General features: G+C 33.6%; 1 protein-coding gene across 1 annotated transcript in view; it reads right to left on the reverse strand.

Annotated features, from left to right (window-relative positions):
* LOC145292193 (cilia- and flagella-associated protein 65-like) overlaps window positions 1-21058 on the reverse strand; it is a 2765874-nt gene that overhangs the window by 1360756 nt on the left and 1384060 nt on the right. The window contains exon 23 of the mRNA XM_080138498.1: window positions 4653-4796. Within this exon, the coding sequence (XP_079994624.1) occupies window positions 4653-4796 (144 nt within the window). The remainder of the gene's footprint in view (window positions 1-4652; window positions 4797-21058) is intronic.

The following is a 21058-nucleotide window of genomic DNA, read 5'->3' on the forward strand; positions in this document are numbered from 1 at the left end:
AATTGAAATGGATGGCTCTCGTCTTGGGGAGGCTCCATGTTTTGACAAGCTTATGGGTTTGACCTTTAATCCTGATCTGAAATGGAACACGTACATCAAATCTGTTGCCAGGGACGCTGGGAAAATAGTGGGATCCTTCTACCGCTCCAGAAGATATCTCACTACTGATGCAATTCTCTATCTGTATGAAAGCCAAGTACGTCCAAGGATGGAGTACTGCTTCCACATCTGGACAGGGGCTGCTAAAAACAGTCTATCCTGCCTTGACAGAGTATAAAATAGGCTTCGTGGTTATGTGGGAGAGGCCTTTTTCTCTTCCCTGCAACCTCTCTCCCACAGAAGAGATGTTGCAAGCCTGTCTTTGTTTTATCGTTATTTCCATTGCAGGTGCTCGTCTGAGCTCCAATCCCTCGTTCCCCTCTCGCCAATCTTTCACGAGAAACACCCGTCTGGCTGAAACTACTGTCAATAATTTTCCCCACTCTTTATCTATGCCTAAATCAAACGTAGATTCCATGAGCAAAGCTTCTTTCTTAGAACTGCATGGCTGTGGAACTCTCACGCTTGCCTGTTTCCCACCTGACTACAACTTGGACGTCTTCAAGTCCAACATAAACAAACTCCTGACAAACCGCCCCCTTAAGTAAGACACTCTATCAAAACCCCCAATACTAATGATTACTACAATACTATCTCATTGATTACTGTACATGCAATGACCCTTATCCCTGAGTGGCCTTTGGGCCTTGATAAGTGGTGACCCCCATGTAAAAAAAAAAAGAAATTTTATTATGATCTTGCTTCGAATTTTTTCAGTAATTATTGTAAGTAACTATTTCTCATTCTTTTGAGCTGCTGGGATGATTGTGTGTTTTAGAATATTTTGTAATTAGAGACTTCATATTGAAATGTTTTAATGAAAAAATGAATCTCTAAGACTTTGCATTTTAAAATACATTTATTTCAAGGGTGTGATGTTACATTGTTTTCTTTGTGTATAAAGTTAGATATATTCGTTTTCTAACGGTACCAATAAACACAGTCTTGAATTATTTATATTTCAATTGTCATTTTGATACTACGTATCAGCATCCGAAGAAATGATTCTTATTTCTATGGAACAATAATATGAATGATGCTATATAAAGAAACTGGTGTTGTATTTTAACGTTTAGTTGAATATTTACTGGAATGTTTGTAGTAATAAAATAGTTGATTTACAAGAATTAAACAAATATTTCCTTGTTAGATTATATACACGGTAATTTCTTGAAATGTTGTAAAATTATTTACTATTATTGACTGAAACAAAGACAAAGTTGAACGAGTAAAAATATTTTTGGGCAAGCAAATTTTCCCTCACACTCGACCGGCGGTCGAGTGATTTTTTTTTTCAAATCTTAAAGGCTATATATATATATATATAATTTATTATTTAAATACTTAGTAAATATTTTTACGTGCATAAAATTAAGTTATCTATAAAAAAAATATTTAGTAAAACCATTTAATAAATATTTTAATAATAAATTAATTAAAAATAATACATCCCAAAAATGTGGGGGCGACTAGACTATAATCAAAGGGCAGATAACCTCTCCTTTTAAAGCACTCAGGGAGTGAAAAAAACCCCACAGAATCGCTTATAAAAATGAATAAATCGACAATCACACACACACACATATATATATATATATATATATATATATATATATATATATATATATATATATATATATATATATATTGTAAAGGTATCATATATTACTTTCTAAACTGTAAAGAAGATAACTGTAGATATCAACAAGAAAATAAAAAAAAACTTCTTAGAAAGTAACATTAGATTTTACTATGTGTACCTACTAAGTATTCCATCCATCTACTCAAACACTACACTTTATGCATTACAATTCGAATCATCCTAATGCTACCATAAATCAATTATCCAAATGTATACACTTTTATATAAAAGAAACTTAGTTCATATGTGTGTGTGTGCGAGTTGTTCCCTATGGTCTTGAAAACAGCTGGGCCGATTTTTATGAATTTTTACATGAAGGCACTTTATGTGCCTGGCAGTATTGTTAAATAGATTTTGTAGTGGAATGTCTATGATAAGTATTGATAATTGAAATAATCATATGAAAGAAGGAACAGGCGATTTTGCATTTAAAACTTTAATGCAAGCCGTTATATATAAAAAAAAATAATTTTAATAATAATAATAATGCCATTTTTAATTCAAGTTATAAAGATGAAATTAGATTAATAGATGAATATGAAACATCCAAGAAAATAAATAAACTTTTAATATTGTCTTGAATAGTAAAATAAAGTAATCCTCAATCCATGAATTTGCATTGCCACGGCAATAGAAGTAGTGTGAAAGCCTGGTTTTATAGTATTAAATTAAATGAATGATCTCAAGGAAACCTGTGGCAGGACGTTAGTCAGTTACTAGTTCTCCTCCCCAGAAAGGCTGGTACCGATTTATACACCTGGGTAGAATAATTCGAATTTAACTGAAACAAAACCCAACTTTGAAAGCAACATGTTATTTGATTGAATGATAAAGTGACATTTTGCTTACTTGGGTTTAAAATTGAGGAAACAAAACTGATACTGATCCAGAACCTAACTTGCTGTAGCATCATCATCTTTTAGCAATTTACTGTAAGCTGCCGAAAAGCAGCTGGAAGATGCTGACGCAATTAGCCAATTAGCGGTTAGAATTTAGCAGACGACAAATTTCAATGAAATTGATTCATAGCAATAAAAAAAATAGTTGTAAAAGTGACTGTGAATTACAGTAATCTCTGTCAGAAAAGTAAACTGACAGGCAAAATAACATGTGAAAATCTATGCAACTGACAGAAAGAAATACAGTTATGGAGGAATATGCATGGAGGTGCAAAAACATCACGCGTAGAATATGGACATCTGTGGGTGTATGTATCAGAACATTGCTTTTCCACTCAAACAAAAACACAAAATGGCGGCGCTTTGGCAAAGTCAGCCACGTGACCGGCATGTGTAGGCGCATCGTTAGCTTTTGTAATGTCAATTTAATTTTGTTTTATCCACAAACGTAAAAAAAAGAAGAAAAAAACCATAAAACTTGATTTTTTTCCAAATAATCAAAACAGTAGACTTTTGATTTCAAACCGAGCTGAACATAAGCGCAATCAATATACATCTGAAACTATTTTGATTGTGACAAATTCAGTTGGAAATTAACTGCAATAATTTGTTTGTTTTACTAAGAGCGCCGTCTGTTGTACCAACGCTTTCATGAAGACAGCAAATCTGCGGCCCAAAATTTTAATCCGGCTAGGGGTCAGGAAGACTTCTGTATCATGACTGTGACGCATCCAATTATTTTTTCTGAAATTTTTCTTGAAAAGAAAACTTCTTACATACTTTACAGAAAAAACATTTGATTTTTGCTCAGTTATGTCGATGGTTTTTCCTTAAAAAATAATTTAATATCTTTTTCACAAAAAAAATAAAAATATAATTAAACTAACGGTAAGTCTTATCTTCATGTGTTAAAGTTTTGTTTTCAGCATTTAGAAATTATCGCCTGAGAGTGAGTGTTTGCATCAGCTTTTTCCATCAGCTTACTGTAAACTGTCAGAAAATGCTAGCACTACTGCAGGTCAGGTTCTGGATAAGTACCTAAAAGCTTTGGACAACTGATAACTTAAAGGCAATTCCTAACCCTGAATTTTCTTATTTTTACCCAGTCTTACACTCTCATATTGCTTTCAGTTTCATTATTATCTTCTGCTTGAGGTATAAAATATTGTACAGATTTCACTGGCAAAAATTTGCCCATTCTTCTTTGCGGTAAAAGCAAAGCCCACTTGATCCACAATAGAAGTTTAATTATGGCATTAAATATGAATATTTTAAAAGGAAAAAAATTGTGTACTGCTTCAGTTAGAATTGTAACTCTTAAGCATGTTTCTTCAGGAACAACAAGCTGATAATTTAAATTAATTAAGGTTGTTTCTCGGCCTCTTGGCTAACATTAAAGTGTACTATAGCGGCCAAGTTTAAAGTTTATTTTCACTATATTTATTGTTCTGTTGTATATTCTTCATCTCTGCTCCACTCTTGGAATAGAGATGGCCTACACTCTCCACACTTAATTGTTAACAGCACTGATTGTCTAACCAACACTTTGCACTGTCTTTCTCTGCTCTCCTCCTCATGGGGAATCTGAGTTGTTAACCTCGGCCTTCTTGTAAGCCTCAGGCGACAAGGGCGGAGGGGTCGACAAGACTTTCTCACTTCAGTTTTTTTTTTTTTTTCTTCTTCATCTCTACCCCTCAAGATAGAGATGGTCTAATTCTCCCTCCTTAATTGCGAAGCAGCACCCCGACTGTCTAGCCCCACTAGCACTGTCTTTCTCCACTCTCCTCCTCATGGAGAGCATTGTCTCTGGACCAGCCCGAGGTTTCTCCTGCTGTGGTTGAGGTGCCACCAGCTATGGTCCACCACTCAGGGGCGATCTCTTTCCTCTCTTCATGATAGGTGTTCTCACTGTCAGTGAATAAAACAAATTAATGGCCAACTTTTGAATACATTATCCATTTACAAACCGTGCAAATACATAATTACTGCATTTTCAATAGAGGATTACTTACCATTATTTCACCGCTTGTAGCAGTTCCAAAGGCTCGGACTTGTAGTTGACTTAACTTTTCTGGTGCATCTTCTGACCAGATAAAGAGATTCCATTTGAAGATTTTCCTGCCAGCTTGGACTGGACTGAACACACACATGTGGTTCTAAAACAAAAGACATAAGTAGCATTAGAAAAATGATTGATACAAGTTGTATTGCTAATTTTTCCAGATAAAAAAACATTGTTTTTAATCAATTTGAATTTTGTGAATCTTCGAAAACCAATACAAATCAAATTCTTAAATATTTAGACGCATTGTGATTATTATCAAAGGTATGCTATATTTATGGTGCATGTCCCTCTGAACAGATATACAATTAAAAACAAAGCTTCTCCCATGGATAAGAGTAAAGTATGATTTTGATTGGTCTTTCCATCCTTCTTGGTATTTCATGACCTATGTGTGATGCTAAACGAGTCTAGTGCCATCAGTTTTTTAGGGAGGGGAAAGATATGGCTATCAGATTATAGAATTTCTAGCAATTTCTCTTTTCTTGAATTTATGTAATTTACTTTCTGTTTTATTCTATTTATATTTCAACTTATCTTGCTATGTTGGTTGGTTTCTGCACTCACAGATTTTCCTTAATATTTCAGCTTTTTTATCAGTGTCTACCTGATATGATGTTAATCTTCTCTTTAATTCCAATTTCTCCTAGTCTCTTTTCCAGGTTTTTCTGAACCGTTACTAGCACTTTTGTTTATGAGAGTTTATTCAATTTTGGAACAATTTATTATAAAAATGAATACATCTAAAATTTTTGTCGGACAGTGACAACAAATACTAAACAATTTTGTATATTTCATCTTCAGTGATTGAACGATCTCATTCTCAAAAAAAAAAAAAAAAAAAATAGTGAAAAAAAGGAATTACACATGAAAGTATATGCATATTATTATCGGCAGCAGCAGGGAGATGAAGATCTTCATCTCCCTGCTGCTGCCGATAATAATATGCATATACTTTCATGTGTAATTCCTTTTTTCATGAAATGGAGTGACAACCTGGGGTGCCAAGTTCGAATCCAGTCTGTTCCACAGTAACACTTTCACTTAGGGATGTTGACAACCTTCACGTGCTCCCTCCTGTAAGTAACCAATGTCTTTATAAAAAGAATTCTAACTAAAAAGATATAGGGAAAACAAATGCCAACAATAAAATCATCTGATTAATAATGATGGACAATAAAAATCAACAGCAGCATTATTATAAACGCAGTTAATTTTCTTTTTTTTTTATTTTACATCAAGATTTTCTTTTTAATAATTTCTTAAATTATTTTGACTGCCTAAATTTCTGAAGGGCTTTTACATAATGTGCATTTTGATGTGCATCCAACTTTTTTCTGGACATTTGATTTTTTTTAGCTTGTACTAGCAATGCTACCCGGCGTTACTCGGAGCTGTACAAAACACAAAATATAAGACATTAAAAAGTGTGTGAACATCTTTATATTAAAAATCCTATCTATCTACCTCTCCTAATCCATTTATCTTTCTTTCCTTGTTTTTTCTACGGTCTTCTTTCGTCTCTACTTATTCCATTCTTCTCTCTGGTTTTAATGTATTGAAATTCATAACAATATAAGTTATTCACCTCTCCTTTATGTAATAGATAACATTGGAAATGGCTGAAAAAAAAAAGCGCCTTCCCAGCCCGACGAAACCTGGTCCAGTTGACATCCCTCCTCCAACAATTAATTTTTTATATCTTTATTTTAGATATTATTCATCCAGGAATATGACAACATGTGAGTGTTTGTTTTGGGATTTTTTTTATTGTAGCTTGGCATACAAACACATGCATACATACAAGCACCTGCCCTTTATATAATAAATTACTTCTATGTCACAACTAACACTCTAATACTTATCTGAAATATTTTTCACCTGGATTCTTGCACCTATTTCTGAAGATAAACACTTATATATAAAAACATCTTGTCCAAATACGCTGTAAATACTTTTCAGAAACGTGTATAAGATTTTGTTTTGCTTTGAAATTGACATTAAATCACATTATCATATAACCCTAATTTGTAATTATACAGAATTGGATAATATAAAAATGTAAAATAATTATATTAGATCCTATCATGAATATAAAAGGTTCGATATTGTAAATAGAGTATTAATATAAGAAATATTGAAAGGATGAAAAATAAAATTGGAAAAGTTACCAAATTTATGAAATTATTAAGTGTCCAAGCAAGAAATATATTAAAAAAAAAAACTAATCTTAAGCCATGGATTTTCAAAAATAAACTTTTCTTATCAGAAGGCAAGACCCAATAAAATAAATTACTTGCTAACATAAATTTAAAATTAGAAAATTTATAAGCAAAAAGAAGTTTTTCACGTGTTAAATTTTAACATGTAACATATTTTTCATATTAAATGATAAAATATTTTACATGTTCAAAAATTGTCTTGTTTGCAATTTTAAAAAATTTATGTTAGCCAATGATTTGTTATTTCATTCAGCCGCTCCTTCTGATGAGAGGACTTATTTTTGAAAATCCATGAATTAAGGATCACTGTCTATATTCCTTACTTGAACACTTGATGAGTCAATAAATTTTGTAAATTTTCCAATCTTAGTTTTCATCATTTCAGTGTTTATATGAGTATTTTATTAAAAACAAAAATCTATCCATTGTTCGATTGGTTTAATCTTCAGCGCCAGTCAGTAGTCCAAGATTTTGATTACCAAACTGAAAATTCCCTAAGGTATTCCAGACCGATTAAACTCCAGCACAAACCCTGTAATGTAGTTTTGAATTAAAAGACATTATATTAGCTCTTGTAAAATCTACAAACTAAGCACTTTATCGTTTTTTTTTCAATTCATGATATATACATATATATATATATATATATATATATATATATATATATATATATATATATATATAGTTATAGCTCGGTGTGTTGTTAATACATTATTAGTATACAAGGTTTAGTTAAGAGCTTTATAGTTATATCGATCACTCTTTCTAATATCCGAGTCGTGTTCAAATTTCAAAGAAGCGATAGAATTAAAGTGCTTTTAAGTATTATATAGATATGTAGGTATATTGTATATACAGGGGTGCAATGGTATTAATATATAGATTGCAATTTTTTCAAACAGAACCAATAACCTGCACGTTTATATCTATTGCTTTTGAAAAAGAACATTATGTTTATCATAGATCAAAACCCTTACATCAAAGCGAGGTTTGAACAAAAAAAGTAACCATTTTTTTTTTTATGAAAGAGAAATGTAAAATACATTCCGTATGAAAAAAAAAGCAATAATCTACTGGTTGGTTCAAATTACAGACGAAAACATTTGAATTGTCAAATTGGTCTCATATCCTATCATTCATAGCATTTGTATGGGAGATTTTATAACACATTTCAAATTGTATCAATATTTATAGCATGCTAACAGCCATTAAAATATAGAGCAAATAAATTCTTGTCTTCTTTGAAGGAGATTTTATTAAATACACAACCTTAGACTTCGTACGTCTTCATTTCATAAATACTGTCTCATATTTGAATCAATGAAATAATGTTTTTAATTTTTGAAGTGACATTCATTATTTGCATAAATAATCGAATACTTGAATCAAGCACAATATTATACTTGAATCATTACAGTTTCTCTCTAATACTCTATGATGATGATGACTGTCCGTCACTTGCGAAGATGACCGTGATCATATAGATGTTCTGTGAGTCCAGAGATGGCTCGTCCATCTGATTTGAGCCCTGAAGTATGTGCTGCATTTAAGGCAATTGTGGGAAGATTCTGTAACAGAAGCGCTGACTAGTGTCTTTTTGAATAGCACGTTTCCTCTTGCATTCCTCACTGCATGCGAATTCAGTAATCATAGTCCTTTTGTGGCTTGCAATACACCAGGAAAATGTGTTTTGAGCTAGGTCTTCCCAGATATCAGATTATAAAATGTTTTGTAACAGTTCGGTTTTACTTGGCGTTGTCCGGTCGTAAAATACACTTAAATATAATATTTTAATTTGTACAGATTTTGTATTTATTATTATAGAGCCAATTGTATAATGATTATTATATTGTACCAAATATATATAGTAGTGGTTTAAAAAGTTATAAATGTATATATATGACTTCAGTGCAATCAACTAGAATTGAAACCAAAACATATATCTCTTGAGTGTTATTCGTTACCATTTGAGCTAAGTCCATGTGCATATCAGAACATTAAAAATACTAAAAAGGAATTCACTGTTTGAAACAGTCGATAATAATTTAAGATTTAATGCTTAGAAAGATCACACGAATGTGAAATTGTTTTTAATAAATATTGCTATTTATTAAAAATAAAATTTATTTATTTTTTTAAGGTTTCAAATAGTAAAATATTCATCTTCGCGAAATTGAACAGTTTTCCGTTTTTTTCTTCTTCCTCTTATATGCCATGGTGGTAGTAATCCCTGACATGACTTTAGATGTTTGAAGTCAAAATGATATTTGTTTATCAAATTACAGCTTTTTGGCATCTGTCGAACGCAAGTGTAATAAAAAAAGGAATTCACTGTTTGAAACATTTGATAATGATTTAAATTTTAAAATAATGTGGTTAAATGTATAAATGTATATTTGTGCATGCGTAGAAGATACAGGTTTAATTGACTTATGCCTGCCAAGTTTGAATTTTTTAAATTTTGGTCCCTTAGCAACTACTTTTATCAGTTAAAAACCAAATCAAATTTGTTCCCCATGTCCAAATCCCCTATATATCAAGTTACAAGTCCGTTGACAAAGTAGGTTGTTAGAAACCATTCTGCAGACAGACAGACAAGGCTACTTTTATATATACATAGATAAATATAATTCTTGCATCAATGCAGTTGTTCAATAGTCATTTGTCTTTTAAATTGCTACCCATTCTGTGCATAAGTATTAATGTGTATTGTGGCAATTTGATCACAATCTTGAAATTAGATTAGTAAGCATTTATAGTCCATAACATACAATATGTTGCAATAGTTTGGCCATAATATCAGGTTATTTTCACAAAGGTTTGTTTTGGTGGCTTTGTTTCATGGAATATCAACTCTTTTAAGATCATTTAATGTCGAATTCAGTCATTTTGAAAAAAGTTTTTATGCTTTATATCTTTAAATATTTATTCATGGTGTTTGGTTTGATTATTTTGTGGCATATTAACCCTTTTCGAGTCATTTAATACTGCAGATAAAGCGAGTAGGATAGGTGTTTATGAACGATCCTCAATGTCTCACACAAAAACAACATTTCAAATAAGTAAATGATAAAGATACTAGTACAGTTTGTGATCGATTATAAAACAGATGTAGAATGCCGAATGAAAACGAACCAGTATTAAAATCAAAACGAGGCAACGTTATAAAATAGGAAAAATAATGAATCAACATGTGAAGTAAAAAAAACAATCAATTGTATGTTAAATTTTATGAAAAAACATTGAGAAAACATATAATGAAATAACTGTTATAATTTATTTTCTTTTACAAGAAAGTTTTTTTATTATAGGAAAAGTAATATTTGTTTATTATTATTGTTTTTGTTTTGTTTAGGGTTAGGTTAGGATTAAGGTGAAAAAAAAAAAAAATTTATACTTTTTCATAGTTAGGATTAGAGATTTGAATAATTTTTTTTCATTTTCTGAAAATTTGCAGATTTCTGTTGGTGTTAGTGAAACAAATTTCTTTGATTTACTCGGTTCACAATTGAAAATTATCAATTGCTCTCTCTCTCTCTCTCTCTCTCTCTCTCTCTCTCTCTCTCTCTCAATTATGTAAACAGCAATAAAGAGCAGAAAAGTCGGTTTTAGCATGGGTAATAAGCTGTACCAGTATCGTGAAGAACATTTCCAGACAAGCAGTACTGACATATGAAGATTTACTGCCCACTGTGAAGAAGAGAAAAATTTCACACAATTATCATGTCTCCTAAAGAGAATCTTGCAAGGATCTGTACAAAAAAGAAGAAATAGAGTCGGATAAAAAAAAGTAGCAGGACAATATTCGAAGATGAATAACATGTTGAAAAAGACAAAAAATTGGGAGGACTGGGGAAAATTGGTCGCCAGTTCATCTTTGGTGCTCAAACAATCATCCACACCAAGAGACAAATAGAGATGTATTCAACAGTATAGAACGAATAAGATTCCAAACATTGTTCTTTCATTTTCCCTTTTTGCTATGACTTATACCAGAGTTTCTCAAACTTCAGAACACCATGGAGCCCCTAAGCAGGGCAATAGTTTTTCACACAGCACTAACAAGATAATTTCTAAATTAAATATGAAAAACCTTAATTTCAAATTTGAACTTATACTTGTTCCTTAGTTTTTCCTGTTGGTGATTTTACTATATTTTTGTGTTTACAACCACTTTTTGTTTTTGATTAATCAAAAATTGTTGCATTTTTGTTAATTTATTCTTTGTTTACTCTTTCATAAACCATCCTGAAATTCTTTACACCTGCAGTTGTGTATCATATCTATTAAAAAAAAGAAAGATCAATAATTAAATGTTTGCAGCCATTTAATTTTTCCATATAAAGCATTCAGTTCTTTTTAAGAAAAAGCTTTTGGAATCTCACTCATGGAGCCCCAGGGCTCGATGGAGCCCATTTCAGGAAACCCTGACTTAAACTAAAGGATACATCTGTTTATCCATTTAGCTATCGGAATCTATCTATCTCAAACCTATCGTTGACTAATTTTTTTACCTTAGAGTAATATTTTCTTTAGTTTCTTATATCAAGTAACTTTATGCCTAGTCTGGAGTGACTTGCATAAAAGAAAAAAAAACAGTTTATTTGTGATTTTTCCAAAAGATCTAACTTTGGTAGTCAAATAGTTCAAGAAGATTTCTGTTTCATTACAATAATTCCACAGTATCACAAATTATTTCTTAGTACTTTTTCTTATTCTCAAAAATATTATGACTTTTTTCATATGAAGAACAACAATTGATTTTTTTCTCTTTGTTTACCATTCAATTTTGTTTCTTTCTTTTCGTATACTTTTTAATGTAAATCTACAATAGAATCTGGAAAGTATTTGTTCGTTCGAAAATGAGTTTAAATTAGAAATTCTGACAGAATGATAAAAGCTCTTTTCTAATGTCAAACAAAAGTGAAAATATTTTAACAGCTGGATTTGTCTAATCAATAAAACTATTATCCAGGGAATTTCTCACTTCCAAATGATTTGTTTTGTTATTGCTAAATGGACGAATCCCAAAGGAAAAAAAATGTCTCGGACAACACATTGTGTAAACATTGAAAAGTATAAAACTCCAAAATATGTTACATTGTTAAACAAGAAAGTTTTTACAATATAAAGGTTTAAACCAATATTTATGTAAATCGTAAATATGTGTTGTTTTTTTTAATATGAATAACATATGATTGGTTTTCTTATTGATACTTATGAAGTTTAGATTTGTATGGTACAAGGCCATTAACACATGATACAATCACCATCATATTTGGTTTATTGTCCGTTTTACATACCAGTATGCATTTGACGGCTTTAAAAAAATTGACTTCCAAAAAAACTTATCTCTAATCAGATTTTTATGTATTCCTCTTTCTCTCAACTCTATCCTTCTCACACTTTTGTATGTTATCCTTGACCTGCCACTACCAACTATTCCTGCGACCTAAAACATTCTTCTACTTACCTATGAACTCTTTCAATATTCATTCTTTCAACATGGCCAAACCAGCAAAGTCTCCTGTTCTGTATACATCTTCCCATACTCTTCCGATTTAATCTTCTTCTTTAATCTTCAGAACAAAGCCTGCTTTTATGACTCATTATGCCGCCATTGTATCCTTCTCGGGAGTATTATAATTTCTTTAGGTGTTAGAATTTAGAAGGATAGCTTACTAAATAACAATGGTCTCACAGCAAGTTAATATATATTTTTCATATTACATATTAGAAAAGTACAGTTAATGTTATATGCAAACAGCTAGAATAACCGAATGATTAGAGAACCACATATTCAAGGGTTTTCAAATGACTAGATATGCCCTCCTTCTTAGAGTAAGCATAAAATTAATATGATTACAGCTAATCTAATCTAATTATCTCTGGAAATGTGTGGACAAAAATGTATACAGAACATACAGATCTATATATTATTGAGCACTATTGTATGGGTACAGTAAAAATTAACTCTTATGAATAAAATCCCATTGGTGTTATTTCCATAAAGTATGCGTATATGATTATTTGTATGTCCGATATTAACCCCAGAAGTTTTATCAGCATATCCTTCAGCTGGCATTCACGTATGTGGTGACTTCAATGTCCATAATGTGGAATGGTTGACCCACTCAAACAGGACCGATGATGAGGGGAGGTTCTGTCATGATTTCTCCATTGCTTGTGACCGCGCTCAGATTGTTCATGGACCCACCCATGTGCCCAACGATGACGGCCAGTGTGTGAATCTCCTAGACCTTTTTCTCACAACTTACCCTGAACTATGTTCAGTTTCTGTTCTGTCTCCTCTTGGATCTTCCGACCACTCAGTTGTATCAATTAAGATAAAAATGAAATGTAATAAGTCCTCAGACCTACCTCTCCATCATACAGTATATCGATACACTATGGCTGACTGGGATAGTTTCCATATACATATATCGGATCTTCCTCTGCATTCCATGTTTAAAAAGGATGTGTCATCTATAGTATCAGACCTGACAGAATGGTTAATTGTAGGTATAGACCATTTCATACCCTCAAAAAAGTTCCAGAAAAAACCTAACAGCCAGCCATGGTTTTCTCCAGAATGTGCTGCTGCTATTGCGCACAGAGATCACTTTTTCCACTGCTTCCAACATGATAGATATATGGAAACTAAAGCCGCTTTCAGGACTGCCAGCAACCATTGTAAGAAAGTAATGAAAAGTGCAGGAGAGTTGTATACTCAGTCCGTAAGGTCCAAGGTGGCTGAGCAGCGGCTTGGTTCCCACCAGTTTTGGCAGGTGGCAGACAGAATCCTGAACAGAAGTGTGTGCTCTATCCCAACTGTCATCAATGGACCTGAGTTAATCTCGTCAGCATCAGACAAAGTCAAACTCTTTGCCAGGGGCTTTGCAGCTAATTCTGCCCTTTATGACCAAGGCCGCCAGCCCCCAGTGTTTCCTCCTGTGTCGGAAAACATGCTATGTGATATACAAATATCTGTACGTGATGTTGCCAAGCTAATCAAGAACCTTGATTCCGGTGGAGCGACCGGCCCTGACAGTGTTCCAATTATAGTACTCAAAAAACTTCAACCAGAACTAGCGCCCATACTTACAAAACTGTTTAGGCATTGTCTTAAGGGGAATTGCTTCCCGTCGCCCTGGAGGATCTCATCAGTATGCCCTGTATTTAGAAATTCAGGTGATCATTCGTTCCCCTCTCGGTACAGGCCAATAAGTCTCCTGTGCGCCATGAGTAAGTTGCTGGAATCTGTGTTAAATGGAGAAGTAATCAACCATCTCAGCGGAAATAACCTTCTTAGTGACACACAATATGGTTTCCATTCTGCTAGATCTACAGCAGATGTGCTTGCAGTTGTGTCTCATGGGATTAGCGAATCTCTCGAAAGAGGCAATCTTTCTAGGGCAATTGCTCTTGACATATCAGGGGTCTTTGATAGGGTATGGCATAAGGGTTTGCTTCACAGGATCTCCAGCTATGGTATAGCTGGAAATGTCTTCCTGGTTATTAAATCATTTCTCTCTGATAGGTTCATAATAGTAGTAGTTGATGGGCGGAAGTCAGAAGCTCACAGTATTAATGCTGGAGTCCCTCAGGGGTCCATCCTGTGCCCAACTCTTTTCCTGATCTACATTAATGATTTTCCAAATCACATGCTTACATCATTCATAGACATTTTTGCTGATGACACTACCATCTATGGTAGCACATCTAAGACAGTAAACGACCAAGTTCTCTCCGATTATCTCTCCTCTGATCTTGATCACGTTGTACAACGGGGAAAGGAGTGACTGGTTACTTTTAATGCATCTGGGGCCGGGCTTCTATCTTTACATCATCAGCGTTCTGGTCCCCATCTGGCATCAGTTGGGGTGAATGGCTCTTGTCTTGGGGAGGCCTCAAGTTTTGACAGGCTTCTGCGCTTGACCTTTACTCCTGATCTTAAATGGAATATGTGCATCAAATCTGTTGCAAAGGCTGCTGGAAAAATGGTGGGATCCTTCTATCGATCCAGTAGATGTCTCACTGCTGGTGAAGTTCTCTATGTGAGAGCCGGATGTGTGCAGGGATGGAGTGCTGTTGCCACATATGGGCGGAAGCTGCTGGAGAGGACTTGTCCTGCCTTGATGGGGGGGGGTTCAAAGTGGACTTCGTGGCCTGGTGGGAGATGTTCTTTTCTCTTCGCTGCAGCCTCTGTCTCACAGGGGAGATGTTGCGAGTTTGTCTCTGCTTTATCGTTATTTTCATGAAAAGTGTTCGACTAAGCTTCAGTCTATGGTCCGCCCTCGCCAAACTTTCACAAGAAACACTCGTCTAGCTGAAAATACTATCAATAATTCCCCCCACTCTTTATCTGTGATTAAACCTAAACATAGATTCCATGATCAAAGCTTCTTTCTTAGAACTGCACGCCTGTGGAATTGTCTTCCGTTTTCCTGCTTTCCAGCCGTCTATAATATGGTTGTCTTCAAGTCCAATGTGAGCAAGTTTCTGATGAGCCGTTCCACTTAAGTTAACAAATTTACCAAACTTCCATTACTATCGATCTACTGTACACTCTTTAACCCTTATCCTTGAGTGGCCTATCGGCCTTGATAAGTGGTGACACCTATGTAAAAAAAAATTCATGACCCAGTGATTATGAATTTTTGAACACAGGTGCTAGATGTAAAGATGGATAATGTGGACTATATTCAGTTTTATTTAGTTTTATTAAAATGGAGGCTACAAGAAGGTGGACACCTCCAAATTTTATGAAGTTTTAAGAATAGGTTTTAAGCATAAATCATAAAAATTTCTCAAATTCTAGTTTCTTTGGAGCAATTGAAAAAATAAAATTCAGAGTATCATATTGAACATGTTCCCATTTAAAAAATGCAATTATGTTAGATTTACATTAAATTTGATTCATAGTCATTAGACATCAATTAAGCAAGAATCTCTGAATTACAATTTCTTCTTATGGTTCAATGAACAATTTCTTGTGTACATTCGACACACTACTCTCAAAACTTTCGACTCGAAAACTTGACACACTGTTGCCAAAACTTCCAACTCCACAATTCAACACTCTTTCAAGTTGACTTGCAAACGAATGCATTCGTAGCACAGCTTCTTCCAACTGGTCCTCCTGTTCGCTTCTCGTCTGTTTTTATTCGCGTGTCTCATTTGCATAGAAATGGCAACAGTTTGCGTCGCTCATGTGATCGTCAACCATAAACCCAAGTGGTGTCGCCATTTTAGCTTTTCTTTTTTTGTTTTGTTACACGATTGACCCTTTGAAACACGCACACATGCTAGCCAATTAAGTTACGATTTCAATAAAAAATAACCTTAACACTTAATTACAGTGTTGTTAGACTGGATCCTTATTCTTATTCTGTATATTTTTGAATGTGATGTAACTTAGCAATTTTTGTTATCAATGAACCAGAAGATAAAAATCAATAAAAGCTATGTATGACTTATTCGATTCACCGATGTCCTTATTACCCCCTGAGCTGAAATATTGAAGTTATTAAATGAATAAATGAATAAGTGGGAGGGGAGGCGATAGAGATAAAGCAAAAAAGAAAAATGTACGACTCTTAAGGAAATAGACAATTAAATAAATGATGAAATTGTTCTAGAGTAGACGTACTCTCACACACATGATGAACTGATCCAATACCATTTAAACAGAAATCTATTTTACTGGGTTAGTAAAGTAAACGATCAGTTGTTTATTACCTAATTTTCTGTTTTAAATCAAACTACTTCTTAATTTTAGACATGCTGACCTTTCCTACTTTATGCTGTAACAAAAGTGAAGCTTGTGTGATTGAATTTCAAAATATCTCATTGATTAATTGTTGTAGAATGAAATGTTTAAATCAAGATTTAACTCTACTGTTAAATCTTGAGCCAAAAATCCCTCGTCCATCTGGAGCGTCACGTTACATGCGAGTGAATGCTAGACTCTCATTTTTTTCTGAGTCTGCAGTGCGGCATGCGTTTTGATGACAGAGTTAGTTCTGATTAACTATTCGTAGCCTGAAGATGTTTAGACTTGAGTCAGCTCTGCATTACAACCACCAGCAGTGATATGGACATGTTGAATGAAACTCTGGTTAGATCAACAAATGTACACACATCTAAATTCAAAGTCAGCAGGGGGAAGGCAGATTGAGGAAAACTTGAAATGGCTTAAAGACGGCTTAAAGATGACCTCAATCTCAGTCACTTTGTACTGCCATAGTTAATATACAACGTGTATATGATATGGAAAAGATGTTATGCAAAGGAAGAAGAATGAATACAACAATGATAGAAATACTTTTGAAAAGTTACACTATAATGAATAAATTAAAGTCAGAATATGCTTGAAAATGCATTATTCTACTATGAACTCGACAGTAGAACCCCGGGATACAACATTAAAGATTAATAACAAAATACAGTACAGTATATAATACACATATATATAATCAAATAATATTATAAATAACACCGTAAGGCGAGGCAAATATCGTAACCAGAAAAACATTGTATTCCCTATCGTACCCTGAAAAAATCGTATCCTAGGATTCTAATTTACAGTGAATGAGTTCGTATGAGAACAATGCCTGCCCAAAAAGAAATAATAAACAAGGGGAAGTAATTCACTTCTGGATAGCATAAAAAGAGATTGAAAGATTTTCTTTTTCATTACATACACGAAACAAATAAATGGCATAGTAATCCAGCGTGGAGAAAGTCACTTTTATTGCCATGATCAATGTGCAACCTGTACATAATGTGGAAAAGGCACATTAAATGAATAATACTAATACGACATTCATATGTGCCTAAGTTGTTTCAGACTTTCTAGATCTTTGATGATCATATGAAATAGCTGTGTACTATATTATCAATCAATCACAATTGGTTGTTATCTTTTTTGTTGTTTTTCAAGGTATTTCTCATTGACAACAATAGGTTAGTGTAATATTATGTTAACACCTCGCTTAAGAACATTCCAACCACAAACAAATGGAATCACCAACTCATCCTTACAATGAAAATAGAGGATCTGCTTCGAAGATGAGATGGAAGGCGCATTTTTTCCTCAACAACTCGGTAAATGAAGGCCACAAGAATCACTATGGTTTTAAAAGCCAGGAATCAGCACCCAACAATTGGATTACTTTGAGACGGACCTTACAAAGATGGTCAGGAATATTACCTTTCATGAAAGAAAAAATAACTTCCAAAACGGATTAGATAAAATAGTGAAAAAAATCCAAAACACAAAAGAAATTCTTGTCAAGGTGGATAAAACCCACAATTTTTATAAGGTAAGCAGACCGGAATACCTTAAATTATTGGAAAAATATTACTAGTCATTATAAGAAGGCAAATTTCGATTTGCTGGGAAAAATAAACTCTGACAGAAAATCTATTACTGACAAACTTAATATTAGCAATAGGGTAAAAAAAAATAGCTAAAAAGCAAGCCTACATCCTCTTAAAGGACTATAAACAAGACTTCAACAATAAACCAACCACTAGGCTGTTCAACCCAACTAGACCAGAAATCGGAAGAATTAGTAAAAAAAAATCTTAGAAAGAATTAACCTCCAGATCAAAAACACGTATAATCTTTACCAATGGATTAATACTGCTGAAACTATTAGCTGGTTCTCAAGAATACAAAACAAATATGTGTCTTTATACAATTTGATATTACTAATTATTACCCATCTATCACAAAAGAGCTGTTCAATGACGCAATGTAATTTGCCTCTCTCCTCACCTATATCTCCAAGGAGGAAATCGACATTATAAATAAATGCAGAAACACGGTCTTAATTAGTAGGAATGAGCAATGGATTAAGAATCAAGCGGGACACATTGATGTTCCCATAGGCTCCCTTGACTCTGCAGAAATTACAGATTTAGTTGGACTATACATCCTATATAACCTTACTAAGGACATTGAGATTGACACGATCGGCCTTTAAAGAGATGATGGCCCTCTTTTCGTAGAAAATGCTGACAGCCCTAAATGTGAAAGGAGAAAAAAAATTATCATAAGAGAGTTCAGGAGAATTTACCTTAAAGTTGAAATTACCACGAACATTAAAATAGTCTACTTCCTAGATGTCACACTTAACCTTAACAAAAGAACTTTTGAACCCTATAGAAAAGAGAACAGTAACCCTTTATATGTCCACCCCCTTCCCAATCATCCTAAAGCTATCATTAAACATATCCCCAGATATATTAGTAGAAGAATTAGTTCAAACTCCTCATCCAAAGAAATTTTCGCTAAACACAAACATTTGTTACAACAAAGCTCTGGTAAACAATGGATATCATAAAACCAAATTAGAATATATAGAACTCTCAAGTAAAACACCCACATCTAGAAAACCCCATAAAAGGAAAATCATTTCGTTCACCCCTCCGTTCAACCAAATGGTCAAAACCAACTATGGGAGAAAATTCATTAATCTCATTAAGCCCCCCACCCGCAACATGCTCCACAAAATATTTAACAAAAGCACTATTAAATTGAGCTACGGTTGAAGCAATAACTTGGAAAAAATAATAAAAAACCATAATAAGAACATTTTAAGCAACAGCACAGAATATAATCTGGGGAACAGAATAATAAAAACATGCAATTGTATTAATAAATCCAAATGCCCCCTTAAAGAAAATTGCCTCACAACCCCTGTGATTTATCAAGCTAGTATTAGAGCCAAGGCGGACCCCACCACTTGCAAGTTCTACATTGGTAAAACTAGCAATACTATTAAATAGAGAGACACAGGTTACAAAAGCTCTTTCCTAAACCCAAATTATAGAGATAAAACACCATTAGTTGCATACTACAATGATCTAACAAGTAAAAACTTAACACCAATTGTTCACTGGCACATCCTAAAAAAAAAATTGCCAGTCACTAAATGCACCTTGCCTTCTTTTCTTAAATGAAAAACTATTTATCACAAAATTTAAGGATAGGGATAAACTCTTAAATAAGAAACAAGCAACCTCAATAAATTGCAGACATTACAAATCGCATATGCTTTCTCACTTGCTAATTACTCCCCCATAATCCCAATTAAATTCGACTCCAACACGACCCACACGCAATAGTTTTTATTTATTTATTGTTTGTATTACTATTAATCATACCTGATTTAATTTCTGTGTATAACATCTCAAATCTACACATTAATATGGGAGGGGAGACTATTTTAAAATATCATCCTAAATTGGAAATGGAGCAACGGACTTATATTAAGTAGATATTAATAAGTCCCTCCTGCCTAATATATTTTTTAATTTTAGTTTTATTTATTTTTTTATCTTTTATTATTATTATTATTTTTTATTTTATTTTATTTTTTTCTAACCTCTTTATCTCCGACCTTTTTATTTTTAACCTTCCCTTTTTTTTAATGGAGAGTAGATAATGCACTATGGATGTGTTATCGGCAGCTCCAGTAAATCTTGCTCTCCTTATTTGTCCTTCAGTCCTCATTTCCAACGAGTGATTTTTCTGATAAAGAGTGAAGAAAAAGCTGCTTTCTAGGTCGACAGTACTTGCCTAAGAGGCTGGAAATTTTCTGTTTCTATGTCTATCCTTGTGGCCACTAGTTAGGGTGCTGGAAGTAAACGTTTCATCTGGGCTGATGTTATCCGCCTGATAGTCAGGAACCTGAACCTTAGATTAACCACTAAGGAAGCTGTCCTATCAGCAGGTGCAAAGTATTGGGGCTCCTGTATTGCCATTTGGTGAATGGATTCTGGACCATGCAGTAGTTTCTGGTGGGGCCTCTCGATGCCATACTAGTGGGGAATTGTTACAGCTTTACCTTATCATGTGCTACAAAAAAATTCCTGTATTTTTCTCTTACTTTCCCTCTCTAACCTGCTATAACCAAGTCTGTCGACCTGTTCCACAAATCCCAAAACCTTAACGTGAATAAACACGAACAAACCTAGAAAACCATCCTCCAACGTTCTGTCCCAACCATCATCAATGCACCTGAGTTTATCTCGTCAGCATCAGACAAAGCCAAACTATTTGCCAAGAACTTTGCAGCTAATTCTACCCTGTGCGACCAAGGCCATCAACTCCCCGTATTTC

Source organism: Euprymna scolopes, chromosome 13 (assembly GCF_053919585.1).
Source record: "Euprymna scolopes isolate OS-2025 chromosome 13, ASM5391958v1, whole genome shotgun sequence".
NCBI lineage: Eukaryota > Metazoa > Mollusca > Cephalopoda > Sepiida > Sepiolidae > Euprymna > Euprymna scolopes.